Here is a 15,539-nt window from a genome sequence, read left to right on the forward strand (position 1 = left end):
TGTTTCATCGAATGGCTGGCTAAGTGCGAATAAATGTCCGTATTTGCTTGTTCGCATTGTTTCCTTCTAAATTTCTGCAGCTCACCTATAATCGGAACAAAATATTCTGAGGTTATTTCACTAAAAAGCAATAGGTGCCTGAAAATGATTTTAGTACGTAAGACTAATTTTAAATATTTTCATGGTGTTTCCTAAGCATTTCATAATAGTTTACTCTGCCACTGATCGCTGGTTTCTCCCTCCTTGAGAATATGAAAGCCTCTCATTCTTTTTAAAGTCTGCCTGGAAGAAAATGGTTTGACCCTGAGTACAAAATTGAGTGAGTGCGTCACGCCTCGCTGAACTTCCTCCACGTCTTTCCTGCGCTGACCATCGCCGCTGCCGCTAACGTGCCCTCGAAATGCTGCTGGAATGCTGGCTGTTGTGCCAATGCGAGCTGAACCAAAATCTGCCCCTGACGAAGTACGAACACTTCAGTGCTGGTCTAGCCGTCGTGGAGGGTGCGCGTTTGGTGTGCCTCTGGTCGAGTTTCCGCAGTGGTCCTGCCAGTGAATTAACAATATTACTATAAATACTGGGAAAATTCACGAGAAAATTGAATGAAATTCACGAGAAAGAAATTATCGGGAAAATTCACGAGAAAGAAATGTCAAGTGAATGCATTGTTAACTTGATTCAGAAGTTTATGTGACATGATTTATTCTGAAAAAATCAAGCGTTTTCAAAAACGTTCATTTTGATTTGTATTTTTATTCGCAGATCATAGACTATCGGAACGTGTTTTTAATTGATTTTGAGTCCGCGCGATGTTTCCTATATATGGCTATCATTGTTGCATCATGGATGTTATTATGTGGACAACAAATTACAGTTAAATTACTTGTCTTCGCTGAATTTTACATGTTATTGACTTTTCCGCGTTAAGAGGTCGATTAGATCGAGAGAACCTTTCGTCTTTCAAGTTAACGTTATCAATTATGCAAATATGATTACTTTGTATGGGCTGTTGTACATATTTTTGTGTTGATGTGGATTCAATTTAGGTCATTGCTAACGACCCGCTGATGCTAATGCGTCGACCAGTTATTTTTCTCTAATGAAATTCATTAAAGCAATTGATGGTGGTTAACATTTCCCTTGATGACTGTCGTAAAGATCATAATCATAAACTATGAACTCAAACCTGGTACTACGAGCATTATTCCTACATATTTTTATTTGTACAATTTCTTACTGAATCATTTCGTTGTGATTAGTTTTGTTGTGTGGTTCGCAGTGTCAAGAAGAGTAATAAATATATTCGGCTTATTCATGAGCGATTCTGCGCCTCTTAAAGTCTATTAATTATATATAATGATGCATATATGGTATGTTTGTGGAAGAGTTTTTGTTTGAAGCATGACGTCGGAAATGTATAACGGCTGATATACATTTATCTACGTATCTACGATACAAATATTGCTAGGATATTACCTGGTTAAAAAATTTATTTCTATTTGTGAGATCATGGGATAGTGAATAATGGAGAGGAAGCTAGATTTGATAATTAATGAGTTGTATCTCAATTTGGAAAATGCCAAATTTACTCAAAAAGAAAAGGGTTGGAGTTTCTTCTAAATTTCCAAAACATGACTATAAAGGCAGTCCCATACCGAATTCAGATTTGAACGCTTCATACTTTAATTACCGTAGCTTCGATACGGCGGGGTTATTAATAAACGGAATCTCAACTTGCAAGGAAAATTTATCGACAATGCCGGGCTTACCTGTTAGTTCTGTATAACATTCAAGTCACAAATAAGTTGTGACTGTCAATCCAAATCAATGACCAATTAAGGCAATTATTCTCTACGAAATAACTAAATTTTGAAATTGAAATGGCACTCGCTTCTATTGGTGCCAATCTTCTGGGTCTGAATTTGAGTTTTTCACAGCCACGTTATCTAAGGGTATGTTTAATTGTGTATATCTTATCAATGTCTGGGGCAGCTTATGGACGGTCACGGAACAAATGCTTGTGGGTAGCCATGGTCCGGTGAAAGGTGTCCCGCATTGGGTTCACCTCACCAAGGCTACTGTTATGCATTGTCTGGACAGCCATTACAAGATTCCAGACTTAAGACCATGCTTCGCGGTAAAATTCTTTATCGGTAATTACGCCTCAAGGCGTAAGCAAAATTCGAACCAACTTAGTATTACAATTGTTGCTCTGACGATGACCTGTAAATGTAATCGGATTTTTTTGGTTATAGTAATCGAAATGCATTGCACAATTCTCCATCTCATTAAAAAAAGTTTTTGTGGGCCGCGAAAATGATTTCATCATTAATTGATTGACTTCATCAGTAATTTATCAGATTTATCTTTTATCAGTTCATCAGGATCAGATTGAGTTCATCAATAATTTATCAGATTTATCTTTTATCAGTTCATCAGTATCAGAATGAGATCATCAGCAATTTAATTTATTGTCATAATTCACTCTGTTGCGCCTTTTTTTCTTGCTCGCGACCATATTCGTTCCGTTCGCGGCCACACATTAGACTTGGAGGCCGTTTTTAGTTTTTTTTAATGTTTCATCGCCATATATTGCACAAGAATCCCGATTACCAGACTTGACTTCGGCCAGTCCCTGCTTGTCCAGGATACTAAGTTCTGTTAGCTGGGCTGAGTTGGTACATCTTCTGTAATCGTGTACACCGGATGTGTACAAGCCGAATGTGCCAGTTGTAGTGTCTGGGGCACTTGCGAAATCTTGGATGCTCAAGTTCACATTTCTGGTTGAATACATTCGAGTTTGCTGTCAATCAAGACTGTAGTTGCTAGCAAGGCTGCATTCTAGTCTACAGCTCCTCTCGTAGCACGAATTACACCGTCAACTCAGTTATGCAGTAGAAGTGTATATCATATGACAAATAAAAAATGTGTTTAAGTTAGGTCTTGCGATGGAATCACGTTTATATCGTGATTTGGGCTATTTGTTTCAACATGAACATAGTCATATTTCTGTCCCAATCTCGAGAAAATTTTTTCCAGACGTTTCACTTTTCGCGAAATTAGATGCAATTCGCGTGATTTGTTTTGAACCCAGTTTCGTTGTAGTGTTGAGAACCTCGTGCGCGCTCTAATGGAACACGTCATATTTTTTACGGAATAATTTTCATCATGATTGAACAAACGCCTCAACCTTTCCTAGCCACGATTGAGCCATAACCTGAGCTGCAATTCTATCAGAATTGGAAATTTTTTTACCTGTGACATTTGAAGAGACATGCATTATTACATGTCTCTTCATCGTTATTAAACCACATAAAACTCTTGTAATTGAATGAAAGGAGATACCTTGCATTATTGCAGGTCTCATCAACTTTATCATACCACATAAAACTCATATCATTGAATGATACGATTTTTGTGCCATGTTACCCAGTTCGAAATTCTCGCAGTCATTGCGGCCGTTCGCCGCAGGGACGTTCGCAAACGCGCAAATCTAGGCCGTTGTTGCCGACTTCACCTCGCGCCCAAGCAGGCTAGCGATGATATGGCCTCATCTGCCACGAACAGCGCGAGGCCTCGGTCGGCAAAAGCTGCGGCAGGCAACTGGCCGTACCTCTGCCGCGGCCTACGTCGAATATGCCGGCGGTAACGGTTCAAGCTTTGAGGAGGCAGGGAGAGGAAGGGGGTGAAGGGTGAGGAAGGCGGAGGAATATTGAAAGAACCTTCTAGGCATGAACCTCAATATGGAGCTTGTACCGGAAGAAACTGATTGAATTATTCACTTATTTAATTTCTCTAAAATTATAAATTATGAGGTTTACATGATTTTTTATTTCTACATTTTTTTCGACAGTTCTATTCTATTCTATTCTATACTACAGCGAATCCATGTCGCCAGTATTTGTGGAACTAGTTCCATCCAGTATTGTGTGTATTCAGTTTATTGACATAAATTCGATGAAAAACGCGAAATCGGTATATACTCTGAAAGTAAATATAATATAAATATTAATATATTCGTATTATATTAGTAAATATAATACGAAATAATAGAAATACTAAATGAACGCAAACGGTAAATGCCAGGCTACTGCGCATGCGCGACAGCGAACACTGCAACGCATGCGCAGTAGTCTAACTAGTCTCCGCTCTATACAGTGGTGTGGCCGGGAAGTACCTAGAATGTACGTGTGGTGCAGTGCACACGACCCGAATTCGGTTAATTTTGGATAAATATTGGAGGTAAGGAACAGATAAAACGTCAAAATTTAATGTATTTACATTTTCATCCGGTTTAAGATCTCATGTGCAACTATCAAGTGGAAATTTTGGTTACTGCAGTCTGCAAGTCGTGAAACATTGCTTCTCGTTCAAGGAATCATCTCCAGCCTAACTTATTGTATTGCTATCGAAAGGCACGCTTGCCTATTGAATCCGTTGTCAATCCACTCAATTCTAGTTAAACGTTATGATTATGATCTGAAATGAACTTTTTGTCTCGGAGTTATGTATAAATGTGCCACCGTAAAAAATTCGAGAAGCCTACATTTTTCTGTATTAAATTAGCTGATATTTTTAAACTAATCGAGAATTTCGAGATGACAGTCAGTTAAACTTAGCACGTCTGTAAGCTCGTATTACTGGTTACAGGTTCACTGATCAAAACTGATGGAATCCATTTTGTTGCAGGCAAATGTTGAATGCAGCCTAAACCCGACTATAACTTAGCCCGCGAAGCAGTCGAGGTCCGAGAGGAATCGGGTGAACAGTCTCTCAAGTTTCACGGCATTGACTGCATCGATATCGGGTGCAGGAGGGACATGATGGCTGATATGCTGTCAAATTTCTGCTTTTTGCACCACATGATGATTGTTAATAGAGGTGAGAAATCAAATGGACGCCTAAGTTTGCATCTCTACTTCATGATGAAGGGACTTTTTCCTAGTTGCGCTGCGTGCAGCATGGCGGATGCTGTACCATACTCCCATTGTCACACGACCTAACTAAGGTGCTTGCTCGTACATGTTCAAAGACGACGCTATCTTCAAGGCACTAATTATACAGATGTCAGAAAACGATGCATCGCAGGTAGCATTTTGCCAGGCGCAAGTTGTACAAAAGATACAAAAGGAATATTTTTTAGGGCAAATGCCGAGATATTTCTGTCAATTTATAACCGGCATTACTGGAGTTATTTTCTATTAGTATTATTTGAACTTTTTGATCGAAGTTCTTACATAAATTTGAAGTATGAGTTTCCTTCATGTACCAAATGCATTCATAGAAAATATCTTCATGTCATCTATTTGCATAGAAGTGTTTTCTTACTTAACTTCTATCCAGGAAACAAGCTGATACACTTTTATTCTTCAGGGGAGTCTAGCCAACTGCTGTGCCTAGTCTACGTGTCCAGCTGTGTCGACGTTTACCTCAGCATGCAGTGGAAAGCCGCCGCGAAAACTTCGCGCTTAAAACCAGAGCTTGTTCGATGAAACTTGCTGGATTAACGGAAACAGCCACAACGCATCACCGACCCACTCAGAAAACATTCAAGTTATCATGGTGTGTCATGCGTGCAGTTGCATTTAGTATGGTGCTTTTGTATACTATTTCCCCTTGAAATTAACTTTTCAACTATTATCAATTTCCGTTCTGAGATGACGAGTTTCATGCATTGAGTACTGAAGTACTTATTTTAGAAATTTCAAACTAGTTTAGAGTTCCACTTCACGTATTTGACTACTGATTACTAAGTTAGATTCTCAAGTATGGTGGTGCGTATCATTTACAATTTATACGAGATGATGTTATCCTCTAGCTGACGCCTTGTAAAAACCAGGAATAAGCTTGTATGTATATTTTGAAAATAATGAAGGGGCTACATTATCGTACGTAATCGTGTATTGTTCTAAAATATAGTTATAACAGTTTTGGAATAGATTTCTTAATTTATGTTTGTCGACTGCTTAAACTCCATGTGTAAGGCTTTACGTTTTACTCCAAAAATGTTTTGTAATTTGAATGTTTATATGCACTTGAGGTTCTAAACTTCTAATAAACGGCCCGAACATGTAAATCTTTTTATTTCTGTCATAATTTGTTATACTTGTTCCTACTTCATATCTCAGAATGACTGCATTAAAATTCGCTTTATAATTTTGTATGTGTTCGTTGTTACATAATTCCCCATGCCCTCCACAATTATATATAGCTCCACAAAGTAGAGGAGCTATATATATAGTGGAGGGCGTAGGGATTTTTTTTTTGCTCGAAATTCACGTTCGGCCACCTCTGGCCGCGGGAATTTTGCGCAACGGTCCCGCCAATCGCGGCAACCACCTTCGCGATAGCGCGGAAGCTGGCAGTGCCTGCCGGCCTGGTCGCTCGCGGTAGGACAGACTGACTGCGGCTGCAGGCCCTTTTCAGGCCGAGAAGCGCTGCCACAATATTGCGCTGCTGTGGACATTCCTGCGCTGTTGAACACCCTGGCGTTGCGCTGGGGCGAGCGTTGGCGCAGGCAAGTTCACCCGCGGCTGGCTTCCAGACTGCGGCGATTTCTGACTGGGTATGCTTCACATGGCTTAGGTTTCTCTGTCGTATGCAAGTACATTTTTTGACCCGCAAATATACACGCGTTGATTATATGCAAATGCTGGACTAATAAGTTGGCTGACTCGTAGTAGTTGCTCGCTTCCTTGTGTTGCTGCCACGATTCCCCTGTCAGGTAGAAGAGTACGTGCAGGTCACAAGCAGTTCTCACGGGCGTGTTGGTCCTCCTGCAACCTTCTGGCCCTCACCTGACTATGATTAAACTCCAATACATTGTTTTGGTTATTCTTATATTTCTATCAAGACTGTCTATTGTCGCATGCACCTTCACTATTGGTGTGCATCAATTTGGATCGCACAAATGTATTATGCCCGTCATATTCGACCTTCCATCTATCTTGTATATAATCATCGCTAACCCCAATAATTGTACTCGCGCACAGAGACAACTTCATTTCAGCCTTGACAATGACGAGTATGCAAGTATTTCGCAATTTCAAGTGGAAGTATTTTAAATTAGCTGCTAGATTAGAGGACTGAGAGTTTATAATTGGTACTCCTTGTAAGCGACACGTGTGCCTAAGCATCTTTTTGCTGCTGACGCTGCAGCAGAATCTATTCTTTATACTGGGCAGGTGCCACGGAGCACGGGACAGTTGTTCTGTGACTCATGCACTCGTGTCGCCATAATAATTCAGACTTAAGCTGCTTAATATATATATACCGACTGGCTTCTTTGTGCAATGAGACCTGCAGTTGTGGTCATGTATTACTTGAACATCGATGTCCTTGCTTGTCAGTAATGTGCTTACTTTGACGGTATTCATGCCAAAAACACTTTAATAGTCGTACGTATTTACCGTCTTTCGAGGTATTTATGGAAATATTCTTTTTGCGTTTTTTACATTATTAAAATATATTATTTGTGCCTCTAATTATTTGTCTACTTCAATCTTTTTCCCCATAAATCAAATAGATTATTCATGATAGTAGTTTGAGTTCTTCTCACCATCTAAGCTGAGATTCGTTCACCTTATGATCGTAATATTAGTCATTGAATCTTCCTAACATCACTTTGTACACTACGACCAACGATAAGTTCGATGTGTCTTTAGAAATCGAGCATTGTTCGATGCTACTCATGTCACCCTGACCCAACATTCTTACTTGGCTGGCTCCTGATGAACATCCATGCAAGTTTTTTCTGCCCCGCTCTGCTTTATAATCTGCAACTAAATTACGAAGAATTCGATAGCTATGTCGCTTTAAGCTCAATCTTATATACTTTTTCTTCTCGCCAGTCGATGAAGATCCGTTCCCTAATTGGCATCTGCAGTTGTACTTGCGATGTTCCTTGATCATCTCAGGGGCCATACTTTCAAAATTCGCTAAGTGAACGTGAGTACTTACGCACTATTTTCTGGTCTATGATTGGTGGATTTTGCTTGAAAGGCCGTCAATGATTGGCTGATGAACTTACGATCTCTTAACTTTTTTTTTAAAGTAAGGGCCCTGGTCAGTTCCGGACGTGGCGCGCGCTCCTCCATCTCATAGAACATCAATCACTCCCTCGGCTTGTTCCTTGACTCGGGTACACGTTATGCTACTCTGCACTCGGTCTACAGCCTTTGTGTCAAGCTTAGTATTGACCGATGTTCTCTAGCACCAATAATTTCCACTCCTCACACAAGTTTACATACAGATTCACAAAAGGTTTGTAGAAAGTGATAATTTCTACCTAGAGCCCTAGCCTTATTATATTTACACATAAATTTAGAGATATCAAATTGTTATTCGTTTCAATCAATCAATTTACTGGAAATGCTCGCAAGTAAGCGTGTTCAATCATAAGGCAGTAATTTAGTTTCAGGACCATTTGCAGATATTTTTATTTATTTTATTTGTTAGTATCTTGTTCACCATATTTAGCTGCTACTAGCACAATAACATAGTGAAGTCTCATTCGATGATCCTTTCTACAGCCTTGATCAGCTTTTATGGCTGCACGGTTAGTTCTTTGCCCTAGATTTGTCTGGCTTGCGCTTGACTCATTTTTAATTACTGTGACCCGAAATATTCCAATGAGAGTCGCGATCCACTCCTTACACGCTAGCGTCATGTTCATTCTGCGCGCGTCTCGCTTCCTTTTGTGCCTGAATGAAATCTCGCGTAAAAGTTTGGCTCAATGAAACCCTGCGCACAAACGTCCAGCAATGCGTCTAAAAAGCGCGCCTGCCTTAGAAGGTGCGAGTTGTGACCTCGAGTCAAGTCCATTGTGCATTCTTGCTGCGTCTTCTGCAACGCACTTCTGATGATGCTGCTGCTTGAGCTTAATCGTACGTCTATTCTTTGCTGTGTTGGTGTTTGCACGAGCTTGTATAGCGGCTGTGGCAATCTACTGCTGCGCATGTTTTGCCTGACGCTCTCGCTTGTTCGTACGCAAGTAAATTGTCATCTAGTTGACTATCTCGCCTTCATTCCATTTACGGCTAAAGCTATTTGCCCTTGTTAATTTTCATTCTTGGACATTCTTTCATGTTTATTTTTTTTCGACTATTTATGGTATAAGTATAACTAATAGGCACTACATATAATCAACAATTATAATATCTTTAACAAGCTATTTTTTGCTTAAATAATTAGCCTGTTTTTGCATATTTTTTTATTACAGACATAAATCATCTATGTTCTATTTTTCTAGTTTCATTTAAGTATTGCTGAGTTGCCTGTAATTACGATGATCTTTCATAGTGTGCAATCCATTCAGCGGGATCATGGATAGCAATGGCCAGTCGCATCCCCATAAAAAGCGAAATTTCCTGTTGCGCAGGCTTTCATTTGAAAGGAAACGTAGCAAATTTGATGGCACTTCATCTGATGTTAACGGACCCGGACCATTTGGCGAAAGTTTAGAATCAGCTTGCACTAAAAATCAACCTGTCATCGTCAACCAACGCTACCCTAATAGCACTTCGGGGAAGTGGGGCCGACATCGATTCGACAAATTTTATAACTTGAAATCAAGTGGCTGCGATAAATCTGTGCCGCGGATCTCAGATGGTCAGAGTCAATTCCCCAACGAACATCATCGACGTGAAGTAAAACGCAGTCTGTCTTCTCCGAAATTCGGTTACTTATCTCGAAGCCCGATGAAAGTATCCAATGCTGATTCAACTATTGCCTTGAAAAGTAGTGGCTCTAAAGATGAAGAGAATGTATGTACAGATCCTGTTGGGAGGGAAGGAGAATACTCCAATTCACCACACGTGTCTCCGTTGCGACCATGGAATGGATCGAGCTTCAGTCGCGCCTCCCGACGACCAAGCTTGAAGACTCTTCTATCTCCCTTCAAGGACGACCTGCGCAAAGACGTTGAAGTCGAACATTCAAGTTGTAGGAAACCTCCTCACCCAAGCGAAAACGCCAGGCACAGCAAACGAACTGCCAACTTCAGTGTATGGAGAACTCCAAAGATTAAGACTGAATCCGTGCCCTCTTCACCATTGATGACAGCTACTCTGCAAAGCGGCAAATTCAGATCCAAGCTCGGCGTTGGCAGTTTGTTCAGTTTCAACTCAGGGCGCTACTTACGGGAGCCTCTCAACTCTTATAAAAGTTTTGCTGACAGCGGCGACAGTATGGACGGAGACAGCGTCTCGAGTATAAATGATTCCTCCCGAGGGACAGTGGGCGGACGTGAACATGCTATAAACAGTAAAAGAAATAAAAACCCTTCCCTTACGACCGCTGCGAGAGGAAGAAATGCGTGGCAGGCATCGAAGGAAAATGTTTTTGAGAAAGCTTCGAAGAAATTTTCTGATTGGCAGAATAGTGCTTATAAGACGAACTATATGACTGACAAACCATATGTTAAGTTGCCACGTAACACTGTTGTTAGTCCTAAGTTCAAAGCTAACGATTATGAAAGTAAACCGCAGTGTCAAAAAGCTGCTTCGGACATCCCGAATGTGAGTACATCGATGCCAGTGAAATCGGGAATTCCAATACCAAGTCGCTGCCCAACCGTAAGTGTTGCAGAGCTGAGTTTTGAATCAGACCCAGTGACATTCCGTTCGAGTTTCCGTAGATCAAGAGAGCGACGGTCCATTCACGATGATGTGAATGTCTTAGATTCGAATTTTGTGCGCACTGCGAGATCGGTTCAGAAACGCACTAGAATTCCAAGTCCTGTGAATAGAGGTATGACTGAAGCGAGAACCCTGTCACATGGCCATGAAAACCGAAAAGTCGAGACTGAAGGAAGAAGCATCGGCAATAATCCATCAAAATCGATCCGTGCCACCATAAATTCTTATTCCAGTATTAGGCCTACTGAATCCAAAGAATTTATTTTAGAAGATTTAGTTACTGAAGAGATTAACTGCAAAAAATTTGAAACTAAAACTGCCGCTGAATTCATTCCATCAAATTTTTCTACTGACGAGACATGTTCACGGATGCATCGTAACTCGAATGCTGACTCTAAGGGTGTTCGAAAGTCCAATCTTCGAAAATCTGGAAGAGCCAAAGTCAATAAAGTTTCTGTACGATTCCTGGATGCTCCTTCTGATGATAGTGTCTCGAGCCAAACACCCCAGAAGCTGCCTCAGGAGCAAGACACTAACGATATCAAAGTGATCTCAGTATCAGGCAACATCATTAGAGACCCAAGCGCCCAAAATTATAAACTCTTCTATGAAAATTATAAGAAAAATTTGTCTGATGCGGATTACAACAAAAAGCTCTCAGCTAGCAATGACAGGAATAATAATACGTTACATCATTCCGAAAAGCGTGTTAGAAGCAACAATAACGGTCGTCTCCCTTCAGTAGATGTCACAGTGTTTCCTTCTTACGAGAAGTCCCGGTCGCCTCTTTTACCTCGACATCAAACTCCTCTCGTGGAATGGGATTTCAGCGACTTACCGAGCAATCCTGGGGCACAATCCTTTGACAATCAGGCGAGTTGTTTGGATTTGTTATCGTTCGCCAATTGTGATGTTGATGGAAGCCATGTAGCCGTCGACAGAGTTCCGAACGTGGCTATATTGGATGAATTTATCGACTGCAAAGCAAATCACGCTTCCGTTCCCGCATCACTGCACAATGACGGCAATTATAACGACCAATGTGCTCGTAACGACCAATTAACCGATATTGCAAGATCTCAACAAAGCCAGAATTCAACTGAAGTAACACCACAAATGGCTTTTGGTTCTCCCGTTTACACGGCTCATTTTGGAGGTTCGGTAGAGGAATATAATTCCCCAAATGACTCGATGTCAAAAGCAGCTTATGCACGCGAGGATACGGTTCGTGAAACCAACGATACGTCCGTTTTGTATTCTAAACCCATCAAGAAAAGAAAATCATTGCAATCAGAAAAGAACGAACGAAAGCATTTGGATTTTTCGCGCAAAAAGCGTAGCAGTATACATGAAAGCGATTTGCTGGACTACAACATTCCTGGTATTGTGCAATTGAACACACGGGAAAAATTGGACACATCAGAAGTCACGCGACGCAGTAGATCATCTGTGGAACACCATGGAAAAAATGTACCACATCGGCTGAGTGAACTTTTCTTGGACTCCGACAGCAAAGGAACATCTCGTGTACAGTCAGCACCTTCATTCAAAGAGGAGATTTGCATTGCTTGCCCGAGTGGTAAGGAATCGCAAGACTCTTTCTACGATGATTTTTCTGGATCTAAGAAACAGGACTTGGACTCTCCTTCTGGTAGCAAAAGAGAATCTCAACGAACTGGCTCTCATCAGTACACAGCCGTAGAACGAGTAATGAGTGAGAGGCAAAACAGCGATTTCGAAACTGGTAAGAACAGGGGAAGTTATTCAAGATTGGAGGATTGCATTTCTCTTCCTTTTGAAGAGTTCAAGCTTGACAGTGACGGAGTAACAAGTGAGATGTTGTCGACGCTTCCGTCGGTCCAGAGCGGGTTGAGGACAAGCTTGAATAATTTAGTCGAAGAATATTGCGGCGATATAGGAAAAGAGATGCACGATCTCAGCACAGAGTTCATTAATTTTCGAAATCGTTTAAGTTATTTATCTTATGCTGCGCACCATGATTCTGATGCCATTAGCCGTGACTGCGATCAGAATTTCTCTGATTATTCAAGCTCCTGCATCTTCAGCAATTCTGATACCGAAGGTGAAAAGGATGCTTCATCTGCAGGGCGTTGGCAGAAAATGATTCTCGCCGAACGAATCGGTATGTCAAGTGCCTCAAGAACGCGTGGTCGTTTTTCTGTCGAACCGGACGAGTCACTTGTAGAATCTGGCCATCGAGATTTCTATTCCGAAGACATGAATTATTTAAGCGATATGAGCGCAAATGGTGGTGACGAACTTTTGTCCAGAGGAACGTCCGAGCAGCGATTATTTGAGTCTGATAATGTTGCGTCTTGTGACCGCAGTGCTGAAATAGAGAAGCTTCTGCTCGACTACGACTCTCCAAAACCTCTCAAGGCTAGACGAGTGTCGCTCGACGAGCCAAGGTAAAAACTCTCATTCAGCTCCTGACCGGAAGGTTGCGTTTCGTTCTTTGTCGGCGTTCTAGCTCCCTCCTATTTTAGGTTAAGATTGTGCTGGGCTATCACAAAAACTCGTTTTGCCTGCAATTTAGAGCAATTTCAATACTGCCCATCTTATAAAATATTTTTTTTCATTCGAAAGGCTTGCTAATCATTTTTAAACCTTAATATTCCTGGTATCAATATTACAAATGCCTAATCTGTGTGACAGGCCGCAGCTGTCTTGGGCGAAGGTCTGTGTGTAAATTATATGTCTCCGCAAAACTTCGATTTTTTGGGTTTGTGATCAGTCAACCTACTAAATCGTTGGGCTTTTAAGATCAGAGTTCCCCTTGATTCTGACAAACGGATAACCTGTTTTTTTTTTATTCAAATGTTTTACTTTCGGAATTTATAACAATTATTTTGGCGTTTATTTTTTAACACTTCTCATGTGGGCTCCACTTTGTACTTCAATCGTGTCGCCGCGTTGCGAGTCGGTACTTGAATTTTTACTCTGTTCAATGAGCAAGTCAGATAGCCTATTTTTAACATTTATGTTCAAACGGATCATTTCTAAAAACTTGATGAAGAAATTGAATTATCTATTCAAGAATTTTCTATATTTCTTGCAGGAACGGCGGTAATGGCGACAATTTGGGCTGTGGGCTGAGTCTGCTCCCCTCTTCTGTAAGCCATCAGCTTCCTTCAACAAATTCCTGTCTTCCAAAGACTTCTCTATCTCCCTCCCCTCGTTCCACAACCTCCTCCTCACATTCTTCTCATCACCACAAAGGCTTTTCCACGGCCACCTCTACCTGTTCTTCATCCACATCGTCCGCCTCGATGGGTCCCCCGGTCTCCAGCAACGGTGCCACCACGCACCACCTCGCGTCTGATCCTGGCGGGGGCGTAGAAAACAGAGATGTTGACGCTCATCACGACCCCAGCAACGCCTTCAAGATACATCTCAACCTCCACTCCTTCAGGCACATGAAATATGCCGACGGCACTGATGTTAAGGTCAGACATATACGTTTTTTACATTGGCTTTATTGAAGTCAATGTAAACACAAAACTAAAAAATGCAGTCAAAACGACTACTGGGTCAAGTATTGTCAAATATTTTTATGGATAATGGGCGATTTCGTGGAATTCTATCATGTTCTATTCTCCCTTTTTCACGACGCAATATATCTCTTCTTTACCCGAAATTTCAGAGGGAATTTTGCATGCGAAAAATGTCTAAAGCCTAATTCAAAATTATTACGTTCATCTTATTAATCAAGTTTTAATGAAAAATCAACGGTGACATTCGAAATTAATCTTTATTTCCAGTCACTGAAATGCTTTGTGATCTATTTAAATTTTCATTCGGACACTTTTGCTCTTCTCCATGTACGGTAACAGTTTTCGAGTCTTACTAAGTTACTCATTTAAAGTTATTCTCTATTTCAAAATTATATAATTTTTTCCGACGTACTTGAATTGATTTTCTAATGGACATCAATATACTCAGACGCCTCCGCTTATCCTCCTATCTTCCTGTTATCAACTGGAATTATGAGACGATTCTTAAGATGGAGCAATTACAGCTTCATTGTAAATAAATCTTATTCGATATCATTTGCTAGCTCATTTCTCACTCAGTTCTGTGACGGCATACGAAAATACCATAAGCGTACCATTTTTTCAATATAATATTTTTGCTCTCTCCTTTTTGGCTCGGTAATCTTGAAGGGTTTATAGTATCATACAATAAGTACAATTTTCGGTGTCGAAAATATGAGGAATCATTTCCATTTCGTACTGATAGCTTTGCTCGTAACAACAAGTCTATCTGTTCAGCAGATTTGTGAACATTACTTGTCCCTTTATCGCTCAATAACGAAGGACAGCTTGACTGGCGTGCATATAGCATGACTAAGCACCGTAATTATCAGTAGCTGATAGCCTGTTTCGGAGCATTTCTCTTATGTTCAACACCCGAGTTGAGATTTCCATTCACTTATATATAATTCTCGCCATTATAGGTTGGGCATTGCTCGGTAACGTTATAACACTATGATAATAGTCACCTTGCCAGTGCCATCGTAAGGACAGCCAGAATTTAATTATTGCAATAGCTGTTGGTCATAAAATACACCTCTGAATTATTGTACCGGAACAAAGCTGAGCCTGCGCTGGCACTCGGCTATATGAGCTTTGCCATGACCACTACGACGGCTCACAACTATAATAGTCCAGTTCTGGGGCTATACTTTCAAAACTGGCTAAGTGAACGTAAGTACTTACGCTCTATTTTCTTGTCTATGATTGGTGGATTTTGCTTGAAAGTCCGTCAATGATTGGCTGATGAACGTACGATCTCTTAACTTTTTTTTAAAGTATAGGCCCAAACTGAGCTGCATCTTGCTCAGCGATGCGTGTGCTCCAACTGCCAAGGCTTTGTGGGGTATTA

The 15,539-nt window shown here is 40.8% G+C and overlaps 1 protein-coding gene and 1 long non-coding RNA gene across 2 annotated transcripts in view; both read left to right on the top strand.

The window, feature by feature from the left end:
* Positions 1 to 15,539, top strand: part of LOC108671451 — a 59,771-nt gene that overhangs the window by 25,216 nt on the left and 19,016 nt on the right. Inside the window, exon 3 of the mRNA XM_047881020.1 lies at positions 13,714 to 14,101. Coding sequence (XP_047736976.1) covers positions 13,714 to 14,101 — 388 coding nt within the window. The remainder of the gene's footprint in view (positions 1 to 13,713; positions 14,102 to 15,539) is intronic.
* On the top strand, positions 4,082 to 6,242 carry LOC108671462. The gene is made up of 3 exons (XR_001930812.2): positions 4,082 to 4,239; positions 4,687 to 4,878; positions 5,371 to 6,242. It is a non-coding gene; the product is annotated as an uncharacterized LOC108671462 (long non-coding RNA).

Source organism: Hyalella azteca, unplaced genomic scaffold, assembly GCF_000764305.2.
Source record: "Hyalella azteca isolate HAZT.00-mixed unplaced genomic scaffold, Hazt_2.0.2 contig6871, whole genome shotgun sequence".
Classification (NCBI taxonomy): Eukaryota; Metazoa; Arthropoda; class Malacostraca; order Amphipoda; family Hyalellidae; genus Hyalella; species Hyalella azteca.